At 42.6% G+C, this 19700-nt stretch overlaps 2 protein-coding genes across 2 annotated transcripts in view; both read right to left on the reverse strand.

Moving 5' to 3' along the window:
* The window catches only part of esama (endothelial cell adhesion molecule a), a 32162-nt gene extending 23769 nt beyond the window's left edge, over nucleotides 1–8393 (reverse strand). The window contains exon 1 of the mRNA XM_028983886.1: nucleotides 8284–8393. Coding sequence (XP_028839719.1) covers nucleotides 8284–8344 — 61 coding nt within the window. The 5' untranslated portion in view covers nucleotides 8345–8393. The remainder of the gene's footprint in view (nucleotides 1–8283) is intronic.
* Nucleotides 8394–13500: 5107 nt separating this feature from the next.
* Nucleotides 13501–16964, reverse strand: msantd2 (Myb/SANT DNA binding domain containing 2). Its single transcript, XM_028984026.1, has 4 exons — nucleotides 16481–16964; nucleotides 15725–15977; nucleotides 15031–15094; nucleotides 13501–14894 (listed from the first exon to the last, which is right to left on the reverse strand). Exons 1-4 carry the CDS (start codon nucleotides 16919–16921, stop codon nucleotides 14039–14041), a joined length of 1614 nt encoding a protein of 537 aa, XP_028839859.1. The 5' UTR covers nucleotides 16922–16964; the 3' UTR covers nucleotides 13501–14038.
* Between the last annotated feature and the right edge of the window lie 2736 nt (nucleotides 16965–19700).

Consider the following 19700-nt stretch of genomic DNA (forward strand, 5'->3'; position numbering starts at 1 on the left):
CCTCAAGCTTCATTTGTAACTCACACAAACGTGGAAAATGTATGAGAACAAGTAATGTTCCTCTGGCCAATGTAGATATAATCTATCATAACTGAATGTGCAGATGTCAAAAGGGACATTACATCGGAAAATGACAAAAATGCTTGAAGCAAAATGAAATTAAGGTGATGGCAAGACGCTGACTTGTGGTTATGTGGCGGCACTCACAGATCATCGGTTATCAGGCTGAACAGCCACTCTCTATAGCAACGTGTCACCAGGTGCCAGGCAGCATAAACTCACACAGGGCACATGTGATCCGTTCCCCTACTGGGCTCTTCCACAACATGTTTCACTGTCACCTCACGTAACTCACAAAAAAAGCAGCTTTAATATTTGTTGAATGTATGTCACTTCATAGTGATTCCAGAAGCACCTTGAGGATGAATATATTGTAACATCCGATAATGTTGTGGATTTTCAATTCAATATGACAATGTCATATTACAGGCAAATTCATAAATAATCATAAAAATAAAACTCTCAATGGTACAGTCATACAGAAATTATGTCACTGTCACAATAAATCATTATTAATGAAAATAATGAATGTAAATGTACACAAATCACCTACTGGTTTGCAGGCTGAGCAGCATTTACATTTTTGCCCCCGCCCCAAAAAAACATTAAATTCATGCTAAGCTAGACAGCTTCAAATCCACAGTTAATCCTTATAGATCCTGTTTAGCATTAACTTTGAAACTTCCACCTCTTCAAAGACATCTGGAGAGGTTACTAACACTTTCATCACCAACATTGTCCCGCTTCAGTGCACTCGGTACGCGTAAGGACAACAATATGCATCCAGTCACAAACATGTGATCATTTCCTTACATAATATATATGTAAAAAATGTATTAAAAATATATATATTTAAAAAAGGGTGTCTGGTTTTGGCAGATTTTCGGAAACTGGCAAACACACAGTGAAATCTATAGCATGCAGCTAATGCCAGAGGCACTGCTACTGCAGATCAATGCCTTTTAGTAGATTTGTCATGCTTATAGGGCACTGCTCACTCAGTCAGCTCAACAGATAACAATTCATTTAATGACTTTGGCAAGTGTTAAGGAAATTGCATTTACTGAATTATTTTCATATTTTTTTATTATTTAGTACAAATTTGTCCAAAATTTATTTACATTTATGATATGGTATTGGTTCACCAAGTGTAATAGTTTGCAGATTTGAAGATAAAATGAGATGAACTACTGAATCAAAGTATATCTGAAAGAGCGAGATCGTTTGAAAAAACTTTGTGGTTCATTCTGCCAAGTTAGATGCATATCCTCCTATTGCCTTGAGAGATGGGATGACTGGTTAAGCAGTACTGGTGGATCGAAGGATGTGGTGAACAGTGTGGAATGTCATATGTGCTTTGAGGTAGGACAGGTGATTCTCCATTTTTACCTGCAAGGTTTGGGGCAGTGAATAAAGATAAGAGAGAAGCAACCAGGTTGGAAACGATAGAGAAGGTTGAGCGTCATCTGCATAGTAGTGTCATTAGAATCCATGTGCACACAGGACAGAACTAAATACTGAGCCCTGAGGGATACTAGTGGAGAATGTAGATTAGATCTGAATATCTTCCACATCACCAGAACTGACCAAACTTCTATGTAGGAGACCATTGCTATGCTAAGGCAAGAATTCCAAGAATTATGAAGTCTTGTGGCTGCTGAACGGAGGACAAGGTCTGAAAGCTGGCAGCATGGAGAATCTTAGTGACAGCCAAATGGTCAGTCTCTGCAGAATGTGCTATTTAGAAAATCTTGAAGGTTGTTTCGTGAGAGATAGAGTGTATTGATTGTAGACAAGGCATAGCAGGGTTTTACAAAGAAATGAGAGGTGATAATGGTTTGCAGCGGCCAATGTCTACTTGAACAGGAAAGTCTCATTGTTTGTTCAGAGTTGAAAAAAAAAACATCTTAATTTGCTTTTCATGCTTTCTGTGCGAGTTGAGAAATGGCCCATAACAACACACTCTAGGTTCAAGCTTATGGGAAGTCAACAGAGAAGAGGGAAAAAAGCAGCATCCCTATCACCAACCCCCAGCATGCTGGAGCAGATCCGATAATTACACCACCCAGGAGAACTGCTGTGGAACTGCTGTTAGAAAAGACAAACACGAATGCAAGTTAAGACCCAACCTGCAGATAGCTTGGGTATATAATTATAGGCATGCTCTCTGGTGGATCTCAGTTATTTCACCCATTACATCAGAAATATCTGCAATTGAAGTTAAATGGGTGTACATTTCTTTGATAAAACCGGTTGTAGTTTATCTTGTAGTTGAATAACGGTGGTATGAGAAACCATGCATAGTTATGTTGTTACTTAAATATTTTGTACAGAGACAGAAAAGGAGAAGACCAAGTACCAAGCCATGCGGGATGCCAGTGAACAGTTATATAGTATACTTAATGTTCAAGGTAGGAAGAAAATCAAATTCCAAGAACCATAAGGATGGACAAGAGAGCCTTGTGGTTGACTGTGTCAAACACTGCTAAAGGTTGAGGATGAGGACTGATGACAGTTTGGCTGACCTAGCAGCATATAGCTTCTCAGTGACAGCCAAAAGGAATGTGCAAGAAAGAAGCCAGACTGACAAGAATGTCTGAGGAAGTTCTGTAGGAGAAATTAATTCTGTAAATTGCAGAATTGACTGCTGACAGCGCATTACAAGATTTCGTAAAGAACAGAGGAGTGGTTGGTGAATGCTGAGAAGGCCAATGTATCTGGAATCTCTTTACCAGGGGTAAAAACAGACCCCCAAAAAGTCTCTTAATTAGATTTTCATGCTTTCTGCATGAGTTGTGAAATGCCCCAGGAACTTAACACATTCTGGGGCCATGCTCTGGGGAAGCGAACAGAGAGGAAGTGGGAAAGCAGCACCCTTGAGCTATCATCAACATAATTAAGTCATAGTTCTCAAAACACTGGTGTGTGACAACCCCCAGCACACTGGATCAAATCCCATATTTACACACCACCCAGGATGACTGCAATGAAATTAATGTCACAGAGGAGACAAATGCAAATTCAAGCCAAGACCCCACTTTTCAGGTATACGATCATTGTCAGGCTCTCTGGTGGATTATAGAAGTCTCCACACTCCAAACTACAATTTACTGATGTAATAGGTACAAAATGTGGTGTAAATAATCATATTCATAATATTTAATAACAAAACTTTGTCCATACAAGCATTCAACATGTATTTACTGCATTAAATACATATATTTAATGTGCTTTTCCATACATATTTTAAGTACTTTTATTAATTGCATTATTTGATGTAATGTCTAACAGGAATTGATGGAACTGCAAGGGAATCTCTTGAGCACAGGCAACTGCAGTTCAACCAAACAGGATTTCTTTATGGGTGGAAGCACTGAAACAGACATTGATTTTCACTAAATAAGATAAATAAGTCACTGAAATCTTTTTTTTTTTTTTCAAAAGCTTTTCTATACGCGCACATGATTGCTTCAGTATAAAATTTAGGCAAATTTTCGTTTTGGCCACATTTCTCCAACAGCCAGACTACTCTCTAGTCATTAGGAGAAAATGTGAGTTGTCTGGTCATTTTCCCTCCAACCCACCGAATGCCTGAACTTACATTACCTCTCACTCGGACCACAATTACCATCACCAGCAGTGGGGGAAAGAAACCTGCCTGAAAATGGTCTTCATTTATACCACTGGGTGTGTATGTGTGTGTGTGTGTGTGTGTGTGTCTGTCTGTGTGTGTTATGCTGTTGGTGGCGCTCCTCTTTTTCTTGCCGTAATGAGGCCACTCTTCCCTGCCCGTCGTGACCTGAGATGTGCTGATGAGACGGCAGGACCGCAGCTCTGCCCCTTGCTGCCGCCGCCTGGGAGGATGTGATGACAGGTAGACGTGCCTGTGTGCCACCCCATGCACCCCTTCTACCCCCCACTTCCCTAAAGCCTGACTGTGACACGCGTGCCGGATGGGCTTCACCGGTCTCAGGGAGAAACGCAGCCTCAAATGGCAGCGGCAGCACAAAGAAAGTGACACAGTCCAATTCAGACTGACAAAACCCCTGTTTTTTTAAATAAGTGTGTGTATGTTCTTATAAGTGTGACGCAGGAATAGTGCAGCCCAAACTGCATTCTGATCGGTGACCAAGCGTGAACATGAACACGGCAGTCAGGGTGCCCGCAGGCGTGCACGTAATAGCGTGGACATAATGATTTCTTCCGCTACAGTTCTGATTCATACACCTCTGCTACATGAGTAGTGTGTAATTGCTATTAACGTTTTCCTTTCAACTCTTCCGAAATTCGTTCATATGGTCTTCCGGATTGTTTTTTTTTTCTCACTGTGTGCAAGTGAATTTGTAATTTCATCAGCTCATCACAGCTTTTCACTGTCATGTGCCTTGACAAGCCCGGGAGGGTGTTAAAAGTAATCAGATCTTGCGATTTTCTTTGGGGCATCTACACTCACATGTGATTACCCTGTAAAGTGATGGACTCTGATGCATTATGTAAAACTGGTACGGACTGCACTTTGCGTTCTGTTTGAGGCTACAAATGACAAATCCCCTCAAAGAGTTGAGCGGTTCTAAGCTGCAGAGTTGCAGAAATGAACAGTTTGTCTTTTGTTTCGCATGTATGCATACACACACGCTACCAACTCAATTATGGGACTTGCATTTGAAGACTGAAGACAAGGACTATAAAATAAAACACGCGAGGTGTTAAAATAGCAAACAAGGCAAAAAGTTTAATATTTGAGTCTCTCCAAAGCAGGGAGCTTTTGCTGTGATTGCAGCATTTGACACGCTTCTCTACACCAACTTAGGTTAGACGACAGGGATGGTGATTTTTCCAACAGTCCCGAAGGTTTATGCTGAACGCTTCTTATCATTCACTCATGTTAATAAGCATTTCATGAAGCAGCTTTTGATGATAATGGTGAACAAAGCAGTCATGAAGGTAAAAAGCTGAATCAGGCAATGCTGATTCATGAAACATACTTCACATTCTACTGCTACAAAAAAACATTAAACATATTTCTTGCATTGGAAAAATGTTTTTTAAAAAATCCAATGCAAGAAAGATATTTAGTATTTCTTAAGCATAAGCTGTATTAGAGAGCACTGTCTAATAAAATTAATGTTGATTTTTTTTGTTTTTCTTGGAATCACATGCCTTTATTTACTGACAAACATGCATGTGTTTGACAGGTACTGCAACCTGCTGTATTGGCAACAATGGCTGGGAAAATGACAGAGATGGGCAATATTTTGAGCATATCCAGCAGGACAGTAACCTGCTCATCCTGCTGAAATTCCATGACGAACCTGACAGAAAGGCGGCGCTGAACATGAGACATTTTCCTCAACCATCAACAAAACAACAAAACTCTGGCAGAGGGGTTGGGTTCTTTGTTTTACGTGCTGTGTACAGTCCAGCGCGGTAAGGATTAGACATCCAAACAAGGATTATATCCATGTGTAGGACAGGTGGCGCAAAACGTCAGACGTCACTTTAATCTCTGTTGTCGACCTGAGCGCAGCATCCAGTCAAATCACAGAGTTCAGAGCGGCAGCTCCCAAAAGGCACAGAGCAGAAGGCCGGTCTCAGCAGCCTGCCATCAGGAATAAGTCCGGCACAGAAAGACCCGACGAAGCAACAAGACAGCCTGCCATGACACCAGATAATCCCACGCTGGCTGGCTGGCTGGCTGGCTGGCTGGCTGGCTGGCTTGGGCGCAACTACTGATTACCGTGGTGACTAAATCATAGCATTTGAGGAAGATAACACACCTCAACCCTACATTAATGCAACGTAGAGTTGTATACAGGGGGGGTGTCTAACACACAGAGAAAGATGAAGAAATTGTACAGGAAAAAAACAAAAAACAGACCAGTTTCATGGTAAAAAAATTATTTACACATGTCCACATGTGTTCATTCATTGTTTTGATGCCTTCAGTGAGAATCTACCAATGTAAATAGTCATGAAAATAAAGAAAACACACTGAATGAGAAGGTGTGTCCAAACTTTTGGCCTGTACTGTGTGTGTGTGTGTGTGTGTGTGTGTGTGTGTGTGTGTGTGTGTGTGTGTATATATATATATATATATATATATTTAAATATATACATCATTGTTTTTGAAAGATAATTGTAATTTATGGTAAATTAGGTAAGAACACTGTTTTTAAAAAGCACCCCGTAATCACAGCCAAACTGTTTCCTCTAAATTAGAGACACTCTGGCCTAAATTACGGTGATTATGCTTTAGTTTGCATGATCTGATCACGTTAAAAACACTATAATTAGGTTGGAGCATTGTGTCTCTCTCTTCAGAGAAAAACACCCTGTGGAACTGTCACTCATAATCATAAAGAGAGGAGTTTTGTAAGAGCCAATAATATATTAAAATAACTGCATAACGCTGTAACATCCTGCTGTTTGCTCGTCTCTCGAGTTCTGTAACCCGTCCATTCAGGACCCTTCCTACTGTGGTGGTTGGCCGCATAATTGGCACCATTATTTAAAAGAGTATCCGTCCCCATGCCATGCCCAGGGTCCTCCAGCTATAGTGATCTGATTGGTTATTTTCTTAAATTTTCCTGTAGTAAATCCCATATCTGGACGCTGGCACGGGACGTGACGAAATTGGTACAATGTGTGGAACCAAAATGAATTTTATGCCCATTTGAGGAATTTTAAAGATTATAGGACTATGTTGGATGAGGAAATCTTACAGAGTCCACAGGGCAGGAAAAGTGTTGGGAAAGCCGCCCGCTGATTTTCTCATGACCCCTGGCCTGTGATCCCCTCTGGGGACAGAGCGGGAGTCGGGACAGAAGCGTGGTGATGTCAGGGATGTCCTCCGCTGACGTATGGGGACAAACGGAAGAGCGATACGAGCAAGGCCAGGCTCAGCACACACCACAACCTCTCCATCTCCTCTATCGAATAGCCAGGACAGGGCACTGGAAAACAGGACAAAACGTGACACTGACCTCAACCCAAACGAACCACCGGACAAATACGTCCGCGTAGAACAAGTAACTTTGGTGCTGTCCCCCCGTGGCCACCAGCAGCCCAGACCGCGGCAGGAAACCCCAGCTGACGGGACGCTGGCAAACTTCCCGTCAATATTATGTTTACAAATGAGCAATTACAGATAAGCGCCAGTTGTTACAGGATTTGATCGATGGCATTCCGGAGCACTCCCCTCCGCAGCCACTGTGGGTATTTCAGGACGCGCGACTGACAGGGGGACAACGAGGGAGGGAACGTGCCGAGCTTTCATCATCTCCCATCTGCAAGCTGCTTTTGTTCTTGTGGGTTTGCAATTACCGTCTTCCGAAATGGCACGGGGGCTCCTAAATCCACCCCATTCCATGGATAATGCTCAAAGTTTCAGAAGCCAGGGGGACGACCTTGGAGCAGCACGAGACGCAAGGAGAACACAAACGAAGACGTTCTTCTCCCGAGATTCTCTATGAAGAAAAGGAGATTAATTGCGGGTTCACTTCGGAGATTAATCTGTATACTACGCCACGGCCTGGACGCGTGATTAAAGCCCCGGCCGGTTATCAGGTTCTGGAATATGAACACCCGGCGTACGTTCCCCATCGTCCTCATCTTCCTCACGTGCCATTTGTCTGTGAAACGTAATAGGAATCCACGGAGAGAAAATCTGATCACAACACCGGCTTCCTTTTCCTCTCCCACAACAGCAGCATTGTGTGACGGGGTGGACACACCTGTGGGTGTGGAGTGGGGGGGTGATAAACCCACCCTCCTTCCACGAGGAACTGGGGTGCCACGCCACATCCTACAACCTGACTAACTCACCAAACCTCGTGTAAATTACAGCTCCAGCTTCACCGGCGAGGTGCTTCAGCAGACAAACGTCATATTCATAACAGAGTTATGATAAACGAAGGTATTAAAAAAAAAAAAAAAAAAAGCTTGCATGTAAAGAAAGGAACACACTTTAACATTCCCGCAGGAAGCCAGCCCCCCCCCCCGTAGCCGAGCGGGACGAACCGACTCCTGAAAACTGGAGCAGGTGTTTCGAGTCTTTTATAAAAAAAATTAATAAAATAAAATAAAATAAAACCCCGTTTATCGGTTTATCGACGGACGCTGGCGCGCCGAGCGCGGGGTGCGAAGGTCGCGACACAGAAACGAAAGCGGCAACCATTAAAACAAGAGAGAGAAGAAAGTTCTCCGGGCCGCCGGGCGCCTTACCGGAGCGGAGGAGCAGGACCGCCAGCGCCAGCAGGGTGTTAAGTTTCCCCGAAGTCTCCATTGCTCCGTGTGACGGGCGGCGGACGCGCGCGCGGCGTTATGAAGCGTCCTCCTCTTCCTCCTCTTCCTCCTCCTCCTCCTCCTCTTCCTCTCTGTTATCTGCGGCGAGGAGCGCAAAGACCTCTCAGAGACGTAAAAAAAAGGGAAATAGTATGAATAGTGGTTTTTAAAAAAAACCCCTTCGGCGGCGACAGGAGGGCGGTCGGGTTTTTTTTTTTTTTTTTTTACTTTTCTTTTTTCTCCACCTCGCAGTTTCGCGTGTTCGTGGAAACTCGGTCCGTCGTTCGGGTGTGAAGTTTCGCGGACGCTCGGCCCAGGTTGCGGCTGTGGGCGGACCGCGCCTGACCTGCTGCGGGCGACTGTCCTCGTCCCTCTGTCCCCTACAGGTGACACGAATGCCGCTTCCGCGATGCTCCTCTGGTTGGATGGCTTTTTTCCCCTAACGCATGAATTATAAAGGTCTTATTGATCGTTGAAACTTATACAGAGAGAACTTTTGAACTTTTACAGAATACGTAATAATGCACATTTACTACACGCACACAAATATATATACATATACATACACACTAACACACACACACACACACACACACACATATATATATATGTGTGTGTTTTTTTTATATATTACGTGGGGTTTATATTACGTGGGTTTTTAAAAAAAAAAAAAAAAAAAAAAACGCCCTTCACACTATGGCCGCATCATGGAGACACATGAAAGCCCGTTCCTTCGGAGGTGAAGAACCCTCTTGCGCCCCGTTCCCTGGGGCCTGGTCGGTCGCCATGGAAACAGGGCTGGAACCAGCATCACAGCGCTGCTGGTTTTAATAGGGGTGGATGAGGCGCTCACTTCCCCGATGGCACCACCAAAGGCTAAGGTTTTTAAAATTGTAAAGTGTCTGTACCTACTGTTTTGCGTGCCTGCCCCCCCTCCAAATAAATAAATACAATTAGATTTGTACATGCAGTTTCAAATCACTGTCTACGTGTCAGATTTTCAAGATTAAACTATGATTTTGCCAGGTGTACAGGTGAAATTCTTTCTAAGGACGCCCTTTAGTAAAATAAAGGTATTTGCGTAAATCAGCATAAATACTCTGTTCATCTGAAGGTTTCGTGGTCTAATAAAAAGTGTCCCGTCTACATAAAGTTCTTGCTGCGCTTGTTTTGTCGCGGTGGAACGTGTCTGCGTGTGGCTGGGACGCTCTCCTTATGGGAGCAGATCGTGAGAAAGGAGACACTGCGTCTAAATAATTCACGACTTGTACTCTGTGGACGAAACCGCACGTGGTGCGCGGTTTATTGTCACGGTAGAGCATCCGACTGGCAACCCGCAATAAGAAATCCTTCTCATGACGAAGAGAGGGTGATGAAGAGAGGAGTAGCGGTAAAATGTATGCGTGAGATCGAACTAAACGAATGCGGAGGCAGTAAAACGCGTATTCTACTTCATTATGAATCATTTATGTATTCATACGTCAAACGCACCCTTTAAATTGCCGTACACGATTTCATCTTTAGATTTTTGTTACATATGATCCCTTACATATGGCCGAGAAGTTCTTATTTTTTTTTGCAAGTAGATAAAGAAATATCTTTATACTTTTGTGAAAAAAGAAAAGTTATTTTATTGACACTCGTGGGTCTTTATTGCCACCTGGTGGTAAAATGAAGGTACCTTACTGTTATGTTTGATCTCGTTCTTAATCTTTTAATTAGGTTGGTGAATTAAATCACAGACACCGAGATTAAACTCCTCGCTCTTTACTTCCAAACACATCCAGGGTTTCCCTATCATGGTTCCCAAAGAAAAGTATTCAGCACAAAGTTCCTCCTAAAGTGACAGCATCTTATTTAGTCCATGATACTCAATAGTTAAAGATTTTCAAAATAAAGTGTGTTTCAAATGAAATCTACAGTCATATGTTGCTGGGAAACAAATATCTGTGGAACTCTTTTGATTCTGCACATTACATTCTAATGATAGTGATCAACAAAGATCAAAACAGACCATCTCTGTAGTGCTGTTTGTTGGTAGCCACTGGGCTCTTTTCATTTGCGGAAATAGGATATTTGAGAAATTTCTGGCAAATCATGACATGGAGAGTACATCCTCCACAAACACTTATTCAATGGATAGAGCAGCTCAAGAATAAAAGGGTAGAATAGGTAAGATTTTGTTAGTTGAATCCAAGTAGTAAAAGTAATCAACAGATACTCATCTAGAATACTCTCGAATACTGTGGGCCCACTGCTGGTCTACACACATATGATTATGTGTCTAAAAGCCCCTGCAAACAGGGTTGTAAACTTTAAAGTTAATGATGATGATTTGCATTTGAAAGTGATTGTCATTGTGAAACACTGTGAAACACTCAGTAAAATGTGTCCTCCACTTTTGACCTTCACCCTTGGTGAGCAGTGTGCAGCCATGAAAGGCGCTGCTTTGCTCAGTGGCAGCTTGACGATTTGAAATTTCAACTGGCAACCTTTCAAATATTGGTCAGTTTCCTTATCCGCTAGACCATCACCTCCCTGTCCCATTTAGGGATGAAGTGAGGAGCTTAGTGGGAACCTAATGCCTTAAAAATAATTTCACCCTAAATGTGGAAAAAAGATTTAACATTTGGCAGATGCTCTTATCCAGAGTGACATTCATGAGTGCTTCTCATTGGATCTCAATGAAACTTGAATTAGTTTCAAGTTTCTGGTTTTACATATTTCTTCGTCTCAGGCAAAGCAAAAAAAAAAAAAGCACAAGTGTGATTTCATTTGAAGTCTCATGTCCACAAAAACCCTAATCAACTTCTAAGGTTCTTATTTGGATGCCTACTGGTATGGTTTGGGAATCCATACCTTCTTGATGAAGACTGCATCGAACAATATAGGAGTCACAGATACTAAATATTTACACCATCCTTCGCAGGAGAAAAGCACTTTTCTTTTCACACACTTTGCCTCAAGGAAAAATCCTCCCCCCTTTTCAGAGGCAGAGAGGTTACTGAACAGTGGCACCTAATAAATGCAGTTTCTGGGAAAGATTCTGCAGATGGTTTTATTGATTTAATGTATTTAATTCAGTGACCATAACTCATTTTATGTGTTATTTATTACTGAATCTGATTATTTATAGTGTTAAGGGCAGAGAGAGTGTCTGGGCAAATAACTCTGTTGTACCCTTTACTTTTAATCAATATGATCAATCAAAATACTAACATATATATATATATATATATATCATCTTTACAGATCAGATCCTAAGATCAGTGAGAATCTGAGATTATCTAAAACCATGTGCATCCAACTAACCTGTAGGGTATTATGTTCTAAAAAATGATTTAATTTATTCAATGTAATCTCAAAATACAACACAACACATAGTTTAGATATTTATTATTGTGTGATTTTTTTTTATTAAAGACATCATAGAAATGGTGGAAATTTTATGCAAACCACTGTGTCACTTTTATATTTACAGCATTTATCAGACGCCCTTATCCAGAGTGACTTACAATCAGTAGTTACAGGGACAGTCCCCCCTGGAGACACTCAGGGTGGAGTGTCTTCCTCAGCGATACAATGGTAGTAAGTGGGGTTTGAACCTGTGATCTTGTGGTTTTCTGCTTCATAGGGAAGTTTGTTTGTGTATACATTGAATTAAATACTTATTTGATCCCTGCTTATTTTGTAAGCTTTTTAAAAGTGATTGTCATTGTGATACACAGCAGCACAGCACACGGTGATACAACAAAATGTGTCCTCTGCTTTTAACCCATCACCCTTGGTAAGCAGTGGGCAGCCATGACAGGCGCCTGGGGAGCAGTGTATGGGGTCAGTGCTTTGCTCAGTGGCACCTTGGAGGTGGTGGTAGTAGCCTAGTGGGTAACACACTCGCCTATGAACCAGAAGACCCGGGTTCGAATCCCACTTACTACCATTGTGTCCCTGAGCAAGACACTTAACCCTAAATTGCTCCAGGGAGACTGTCCCTGTAATACTGATTGTAAGTCGCTCTGGATAAGGGCGTCTGATAAATGCTGTAAAAAAAAAAAAAAAAGGTTTGAACTGCCAACCTTCTGATTAAGGGTCCACTTCCTTACCCGCTATGCCACCACTTGCCAACTAACAAAGAATAATTTCAATGGTAGATTTATTTGAACAGTAAGAGAGAACAATACCCCCCAAAAAATTCATAATAGTTTCAAAATAGTTATTAATCGATTAGCACACATGAATGAAATAAGTATTTGATCCCTTTTGCAAATCATGTTTTACAACTTGATGACAAACATTTGTTGGCAATCTCAGAGGTCAGATGTTTAGTTGAGCGATTGGCACATATCTCACAGAGGATTTTGTCCCACTCTGATGGTACATTGCCCCCATCCATTTTCACTTTGATGTTGTGCAGTTGTCCTGTGCCCTTGGCAGAAAAACAGTCCCTAAGCATAATGTTTCCACCTCCCTGTTTGATAGTGGGGACGGTGTTCTTAGAGTCATAAGGAGCATTCCTCCTCCTGCAAACACGGCGAGTTGAGTTGATGCCAAAGAGTTCAATTCTGACCACAACACTCATCTGACCACAACACTTTGAGGTCAAGTTCCTCCCGAGTAGTTCTTGGCTGGTTCCACATTATCATTGAAACTTAACAAGGTGAGGTCTTGCAGGAGATTAGCAGTTGTTCTATGGTTTTTCCTTTTGCAAATAATCACACCAACTGTTGGTCCAAAATCTTGCTCTTTGGTCTTGGCCATGGTTTGGAGTTTGGAATCCGGATAGATTGATTGTTTCTATGGAAAGGTGCCTTTTATACAGGTTTAGGAGTTGAGAAGCTCCTGCTGACTGATAGGGAGGCAATTACTTATTTAATTATTGAAAATGCAAATTAACTTGTAACTTTTTCAAATGCATTATTTTGGATTTTTTTCTTCAAGATGGTCTGGATCTGATGTGGTTCTAGTGCAAACACCCACATATTTTGGACAAATGTGTGAGCCAAAGTGAAATGTAATAATGCATTTTTATCTTTCTAATTTTTTTATTTCCTATTTTATTGTCTGATAATACTGATTTTAAAAGAAAACTTCAAGACACATTGGATGCAGCTGTGAATGGCAAATAAACTCTTAGTGCCCAATTTATTCTCCCCCCCCCCGAAACATGTAAACATACATGACTGTGACCTGGGTACAACGTGTGAAGACACTTTGTGTTTAAAAAAATAAACCCAAAAAACATGAATACAAATAAAAACAAAAAAACTGGAATAATGTTTACACCTGACAACATCAATACATAGTTATAAATATTTATATATATATATATTTTTCTATTCATAGAGATAAACTGTATATTTAATTCATTCAAGGTTCTTCACAGTCCATCATGGACCAAGGTCCTGCGTAATTAAACCCCAGTCCAGTGTGGTCAAACACAAAATTAAAGGCAGTTTTAAAAAGTAAAACCCTCATATTCCACACTGCTGTCTCTCAGTGATACAGGATGCTCATTCAGCACAGGTCATAATAGACCCAAAATTACCTATGACCTCCCTGATGGGGGAAAAAAAAAAACAAAGAAAATACCTGCCCTGGAGAAATACATTGGTCCTTTCTGCACAACAAAGTAATCAAGTACATCCTTGAGTCAATGGAAAGAATACATGGACACAGAAACATAACAAAAGTGAAGTCACAAGGCGTCCTTCTGATTATACTTCAAGGAATATCCGATTGCAATCTCTAAACACTCCGCCAAGGAACCTGCGGAAAGGAAATCCAGCTCCACCTCGATGAACTTGATGTAGATGGCCGAGGAAGGGGAGCCCTCCCTCTTATAATGGCCGGTGCAGTTCTCCTGCAGGAACTTGGTAATGGCTGAGGGTTCTCCTCTGCCGTAGTGCTTGCCTGAAGTCTGAAAGTGCTGAAACAGGCACTGCTGAAGAGTCCTTTCCTCCGCAATGCCGAGGTAGCAGTAAGTCACTTTGGCTGATGACGTCCTGTCCTCTCCACCGGCATCTGGCAGCTGAGGCTGGCCGCCGTCGACCGCGCCGTCTTCTTCTTGGCAGGCCGGCGTCCCCGTCTCCTCGAAGCCGATGGCGTACAGGCCGTATGTTTTGGGGATGCCCCCTGGCAGCAGGTACTGCGAGCTGCTGTTGCTGCAGCCGGTGGCTCTGGACTGGGCGATGGGGATCCAGTCCACCTCCATGTGCAACTCCAGGCAGCGGGCCTCGCTGATGGTGATGTCCAGGAACTTGTAGTACACGTTCTTCCAGTTCATCTTCTGCACCTTGGTCATGATGACCCTGCCCTCTGCCTTCTCGGGGTTGAAGTACTCGCGCAGCCTCTTGCCCAGCGGCACCTGGGAGCTGATCTCGGCGTAGTGGTAGCGGATCTCCTCTCTCCAGCGTGTGTTGTAGCCCACGCCGAAGATGGCCAGCTTGTTGGAGAGGTGCAGGCGGGAGAAATCTGTCCATGTCTGGAAGTGCTCCCACTTGACTTGCACCGACTCCAGGATGCGCATCACATTCTGCATCACTTCCTGCCGCCTAGAACAGCCACGCAGAAGGGTCAGGAGAAAGTGCATCTACAATCAATCACATTAATATTTTGTTTCCTGGCAGTAATCAAGCATTTTTCTAAATAATTTTTAAGGATATAGACATATTCAAATGTAAAACTTACTGGACGTGCTCTGAGGACTCCTGGCGGAGTTGTAATACTTTGTTCTTTGGAAGCTGGATCTCCTCTGTAAAACACAGTTGTTGTTTACACCAGACACTGACATGCCCAAAAACCAACAGATTCCCCTTCAAGCTGTAGTATTGAAGACCAGGTTAAAGACACGCCCATTTAGCCAAGCATGCTGTGACAGTTAAGTGCACACATACTGTGATGGACATCTCATGTAGGCTGTCCTAGGTGGAGTTGTGGGGGTCAGTGGAGCTCTGGACATGCATCCAGGCATCTGGCCACCCTAATTTAATCTGCCCTCTCCGAGCTACTCTGGACTCTAACATGAAGCCCACTGTCCATGATCGACTATTTAATACCAACCCTGCTCTGACACCTAATGCACATTCACTCCAGCCTGATTGTTCAGCCTAAACTCTGGCTTGTGTCACCGTCATCCTTTGTTTCACAGGCACATGAGCTATTTTCAGTGTTGTTTGACTACATCCGATGTCATGAACTTCATATTATAGAATAACAGAGTTTTACAATCTCAAACTACACGTTTTCATTGTGGCATTTCAGATAATGTCATGACGTTTTCACATATTTCTCCACTGAAAGGCAGCATTTTCAGTGGCCCATATATATGACTAATATGAGCAAAATGAAATCAACAACAGAACTACAACCACGTTTGTCTCACCCGTCTCCTCTCCGTCCTGCAAGGCAGCCGACAAGTCCTGATTGCACCAGTCTTCCTGAGAGTAGTCTTCCATGGTGCTGCCATCTGACTCCATCTCCTGGTACAGTCCGCTGCTGTTGATGAGCACTGGCTGGCATGTCTGGGAGTCCCAGCCTCCCTGACCAAACACCTTCTCCAGCTGTTCGATGGAGTAGCTGCTTTTCCTCTTCCCGATGCCATGTTCCTTCACCCGGCTGTAGCAGCGTCGTAGCGTCTGATTGCACAGAAATTGCACACACTCTCCCTGTGTTTCTTGTGCAAACCCCTGCATCTTTTACCAGAGCCTCGCCTAACACGACTATCTGGCCAAACAGCGTCCAATGCAAATAATCCTTCTAAAAAAGGATTCTGTCACGAACACATGAAACCGAACGCTTTCACAGTTCTGCGTCACTTTCTTATGGCTAAACGATTTATCTGCATGTGTGGATTATTTGTGCAAAAGCATTGATCTAAAAAAAAAAAAAAAAAAAAAAAAAATCTAAATCGTGTGCAAGAGCATGCCATACACATGCAACTCTCACCGACGGCGTTAAAAACTGGTGATTTTTGTGAAAGAGGGTAATAAAGACATTCTATCGTCCAATTCTGTTCTGATCCCCATTCATTCGCCATTCCTCACAGTGACATAATGTAACATGCACGCGCAACATGTCGCCTGCCGTGACGGTGACAGCATCTCACAGCCTCACGGCTCAGGTGACGTTTGCTGTTTACCTTCATCCTCTCCCTGCACTGTGACGGGGTCCTCTCGTACCCAAGCTCGGCCAGAGCTCTTGACACCCGCTCGTACATGGCGGGTCCGGGGGCTTTGCCGGAGAAGACAGTCCCTGACACCTCGAGCTGCTGCATCCGCGCCTCCGTCAGCCGCTCGTTACCCCACACCGCGATCAGGGCGTTCGTTTCCGACGGGGTCCATGACATTCCCCGGCAGGCAGTGAAGCTGTTGGAGGCAGAGGCCGTACCACTCCGGCCTGCGCCCCCCGAAATCGAGATACCTACGTTGAGGGGCGAAAACCTGTTGGGCGTGGAAGGGTTGGAATGATACTGGTTGCTGTCGCTCAGATCCTCCGATTCGGGGGACGGGACCTCGGTTTTGGGTATCTTTAACGGCGTCGATATTTCGGGAGAATGATCAGCGTTACTGGGCGCCGCCATCTTGCCTCTGTTGCTAAGGGGAGGCGGACGGGGGCTGACGCCTCCCCTGCGGGTCGGAACCGTGTGAGCTGTGTTGCCAATTCCGCCTATTATAAGCAACGTTTGGGCGTTTCGGAAAAAAACGTATATATCATGTCCTTAATAAAAAAACAAGAAGTTGTTTTTATTTCTCGCATAATTTATTTCCTTTTGACTAGTGAGCCAAATAATATCTGGCGGAGATGGACGAACACAGTACCCACAGCGCACAGTCTGAGGTGGCTTCTCATCCTTCTCAGCTAGAAATGAAATGAAACATTTAGGCGGAGTTTGTAGCCCACACGAACACATGTGGACATATGAAATAAAAAAACATTTGTTGATTAGTTCTCCGGCGACATCTGGCCACCAAATTTATTAGTCAAGTTAATAAAAGTTATTTAGGGTGGCTGTAACTTTTAATATATATGTCATTTTAGATTTATTGCCGAATCCTTTTAAGTCAAAATGTATGTTCATTCATGTTTATCTGATGTAGGAAATCTTGTGATTTGTGTTTAAAAGAGTGAAGAGTGAATTAATATTTTTCCTCAAACCTCCACTAGGCGGAGATTCATTTAAATTAACCAGATTGAAGGCTTTATTCATTTCTACAAGTATAATTAAAATCGCGCTTATTCTTCTTGTTCTTAAAAAAAGGCAACAGAACACCATATAAAATGACCATAAATTTGTATGGTAGTATTTATGTTTATATTTTATGTATGCTATTGTTGTACAAAATACAATATTCTTCATAGCAGGGCATGCAGACACACCTAAAAGTATGAAGTCTTTTGGAACTAGACTTTTAAAGTATGCCATTAATTTGACAGCTGATTGCAAAATGAGCTCTTCCACCCATGCACTGCTGGGCAACTGGACTCTTTATGGTAGAAAGGTCAAAATCTGGACAAAGGGAACAATGAGATTGTCCTGACCTAATTCTACCACCTTTGTTTTCCAACCGAGCAGGCTGGTGTCTGGAAAAGGTTACAGAAGGGAATGCAGTAGACAGACTAACCTTTAAAGACCTTGACAGTGCAGGTGCATCAGCTCAGTAGAGACTGTTGTGAGTGACATGCATATTATCAAGCCTTAGGAACCATCTGCCATTTATATATCGTTTTTTTCATGCATCAAAATTCTGAGGTCAGAATGTGTAATAAAAAAGTGCAGTTAAATGCACCATGCCTTCACTTAATGTATGTAAACAATCCTTCTGCTCATTATGCAATATTTATGTGAAGTAGGTCCTCATGACTGGATGCTGGGGAACTCCTAAGGCCCTAATGACATGCCGTGCCATAGCTGAGGATTAATGAAGGAATTATGGCATGCATACATATGTTTAGGAGAGAAGCAATATATCTTGATATACTGTATATAGGTGTAGTATAGCGATGTATATTAGGTGTAACTTTTAATTCTGTTTCTCATTGCTTGAAGGCTGCATTATAAAAGTCTTCTGTCTACATTGTAAGTATATAAAAATGCATGCATAATACAGTAGATGGTGCATGTTGCCTCTTAACCATTACAAAATAAGGCACACAAAAACATTTCATTTTAATTGTAAAAAATTTAAAGCCTGAACTCCTTTCAAAAGCAGTACTTGTATTTCCTTTCATGCCAGCAAGCAATTTAGTCCTCATTTTGTAGATGGATTTTTGTCAGGGTCCATGCTGATCCCCCCTATCGGGTCACAGATGTGTTCTGTGCTCAAGCATTATTGGTGTGAGGAATGCCAAGAACATCCCCACTGCACTTGTCCCCAAAAGCCTTGCTCCCCCCACCCCGATAGCCCACTTTTAGGTTTTGGCTTCAGTTTGCCCTTCAGATGCATTTAAAAGGTTGAGGTTGAAGTTGAGGTTGAAGTTTATTGTCATATGTACAAAGTACAGCGTACAGAGCACAAAGAAATTCTTACTTGAAAATCCCTCCCACATAGACAGAACATAGAACATGATACATAGAAGACATAGAACATGTAATGATAAAACATGTAATGATAGAATTGAGCTGTCCAGAAACGTTTGGATGAAGACGTGGCCTGTAAAGAGAATCATCAGAATTTAGGAAGTGTGCCCTGAATTAGGTTTCATCTCGTTGCTTCACAGCCAGTGATCACAGTGGAGGAAATGATGACTGGGTTCACTCACCAGCCCTGCTGATTGCAGCATCTGCAACGCTGGGCTAAGTATATTCAGCCTCGAGAGGTCCATGATAGAAACACTCCATCCAGTAACTTGCCTCAGAATATTCCGGTTCTGTCATCAACTGTTTCAGTTCATGTCATGAAATCCCCCAAGTGCTTATAGGCCTTTATAGACGTGTCTTTGTGCCTGTTCTACACATTAGTGAACATTGGCTGATATCATTAATAGGTTAGTTGACTTTTCTTTATTAAATTTGGGGAATGAAAACATTTATTTTGAAAGACAACCAAACAAATAAATGCAGATGTGTTATTTTTCTGTTACTGGCTTGGTGAGCATGACAGTGTGTCTCTCCAGCAGGAAGCTGGATGTGTCAAGAGAATACATAAGTAGATAAATTAAAATGGCACCACATGCCATAATAAATTCATACGGCTAGGCAGACCTTAGCCAATTAAGTGAGGCTGTCGTTTTGAATTCTCCTGCATGTCTCCAAACAATAGACACCCTCTCCACCCAAAAGAACAATCAGAAATGACAAAATTAAGGCCCCTTCATCCACCCTGTCCCAATGAGCATTTACCTTTGCAGCCTTCCCAGCT

Source organism: Denticeps clupeoides, chromosome 6 (assembly GCF_900700375.1).
Source record: "Denticeps clupeoides chromosome 6, fDenClu1.1, whole genome shotgun sequence".
Classification (NCBI taxonomy): domain Eukaryota; kingdom Metazoa; phylum Chordata; class Actinopteri; order Clupeiformes; family Denticipitidae; genus Denticeps; species Denticeps clupeoides.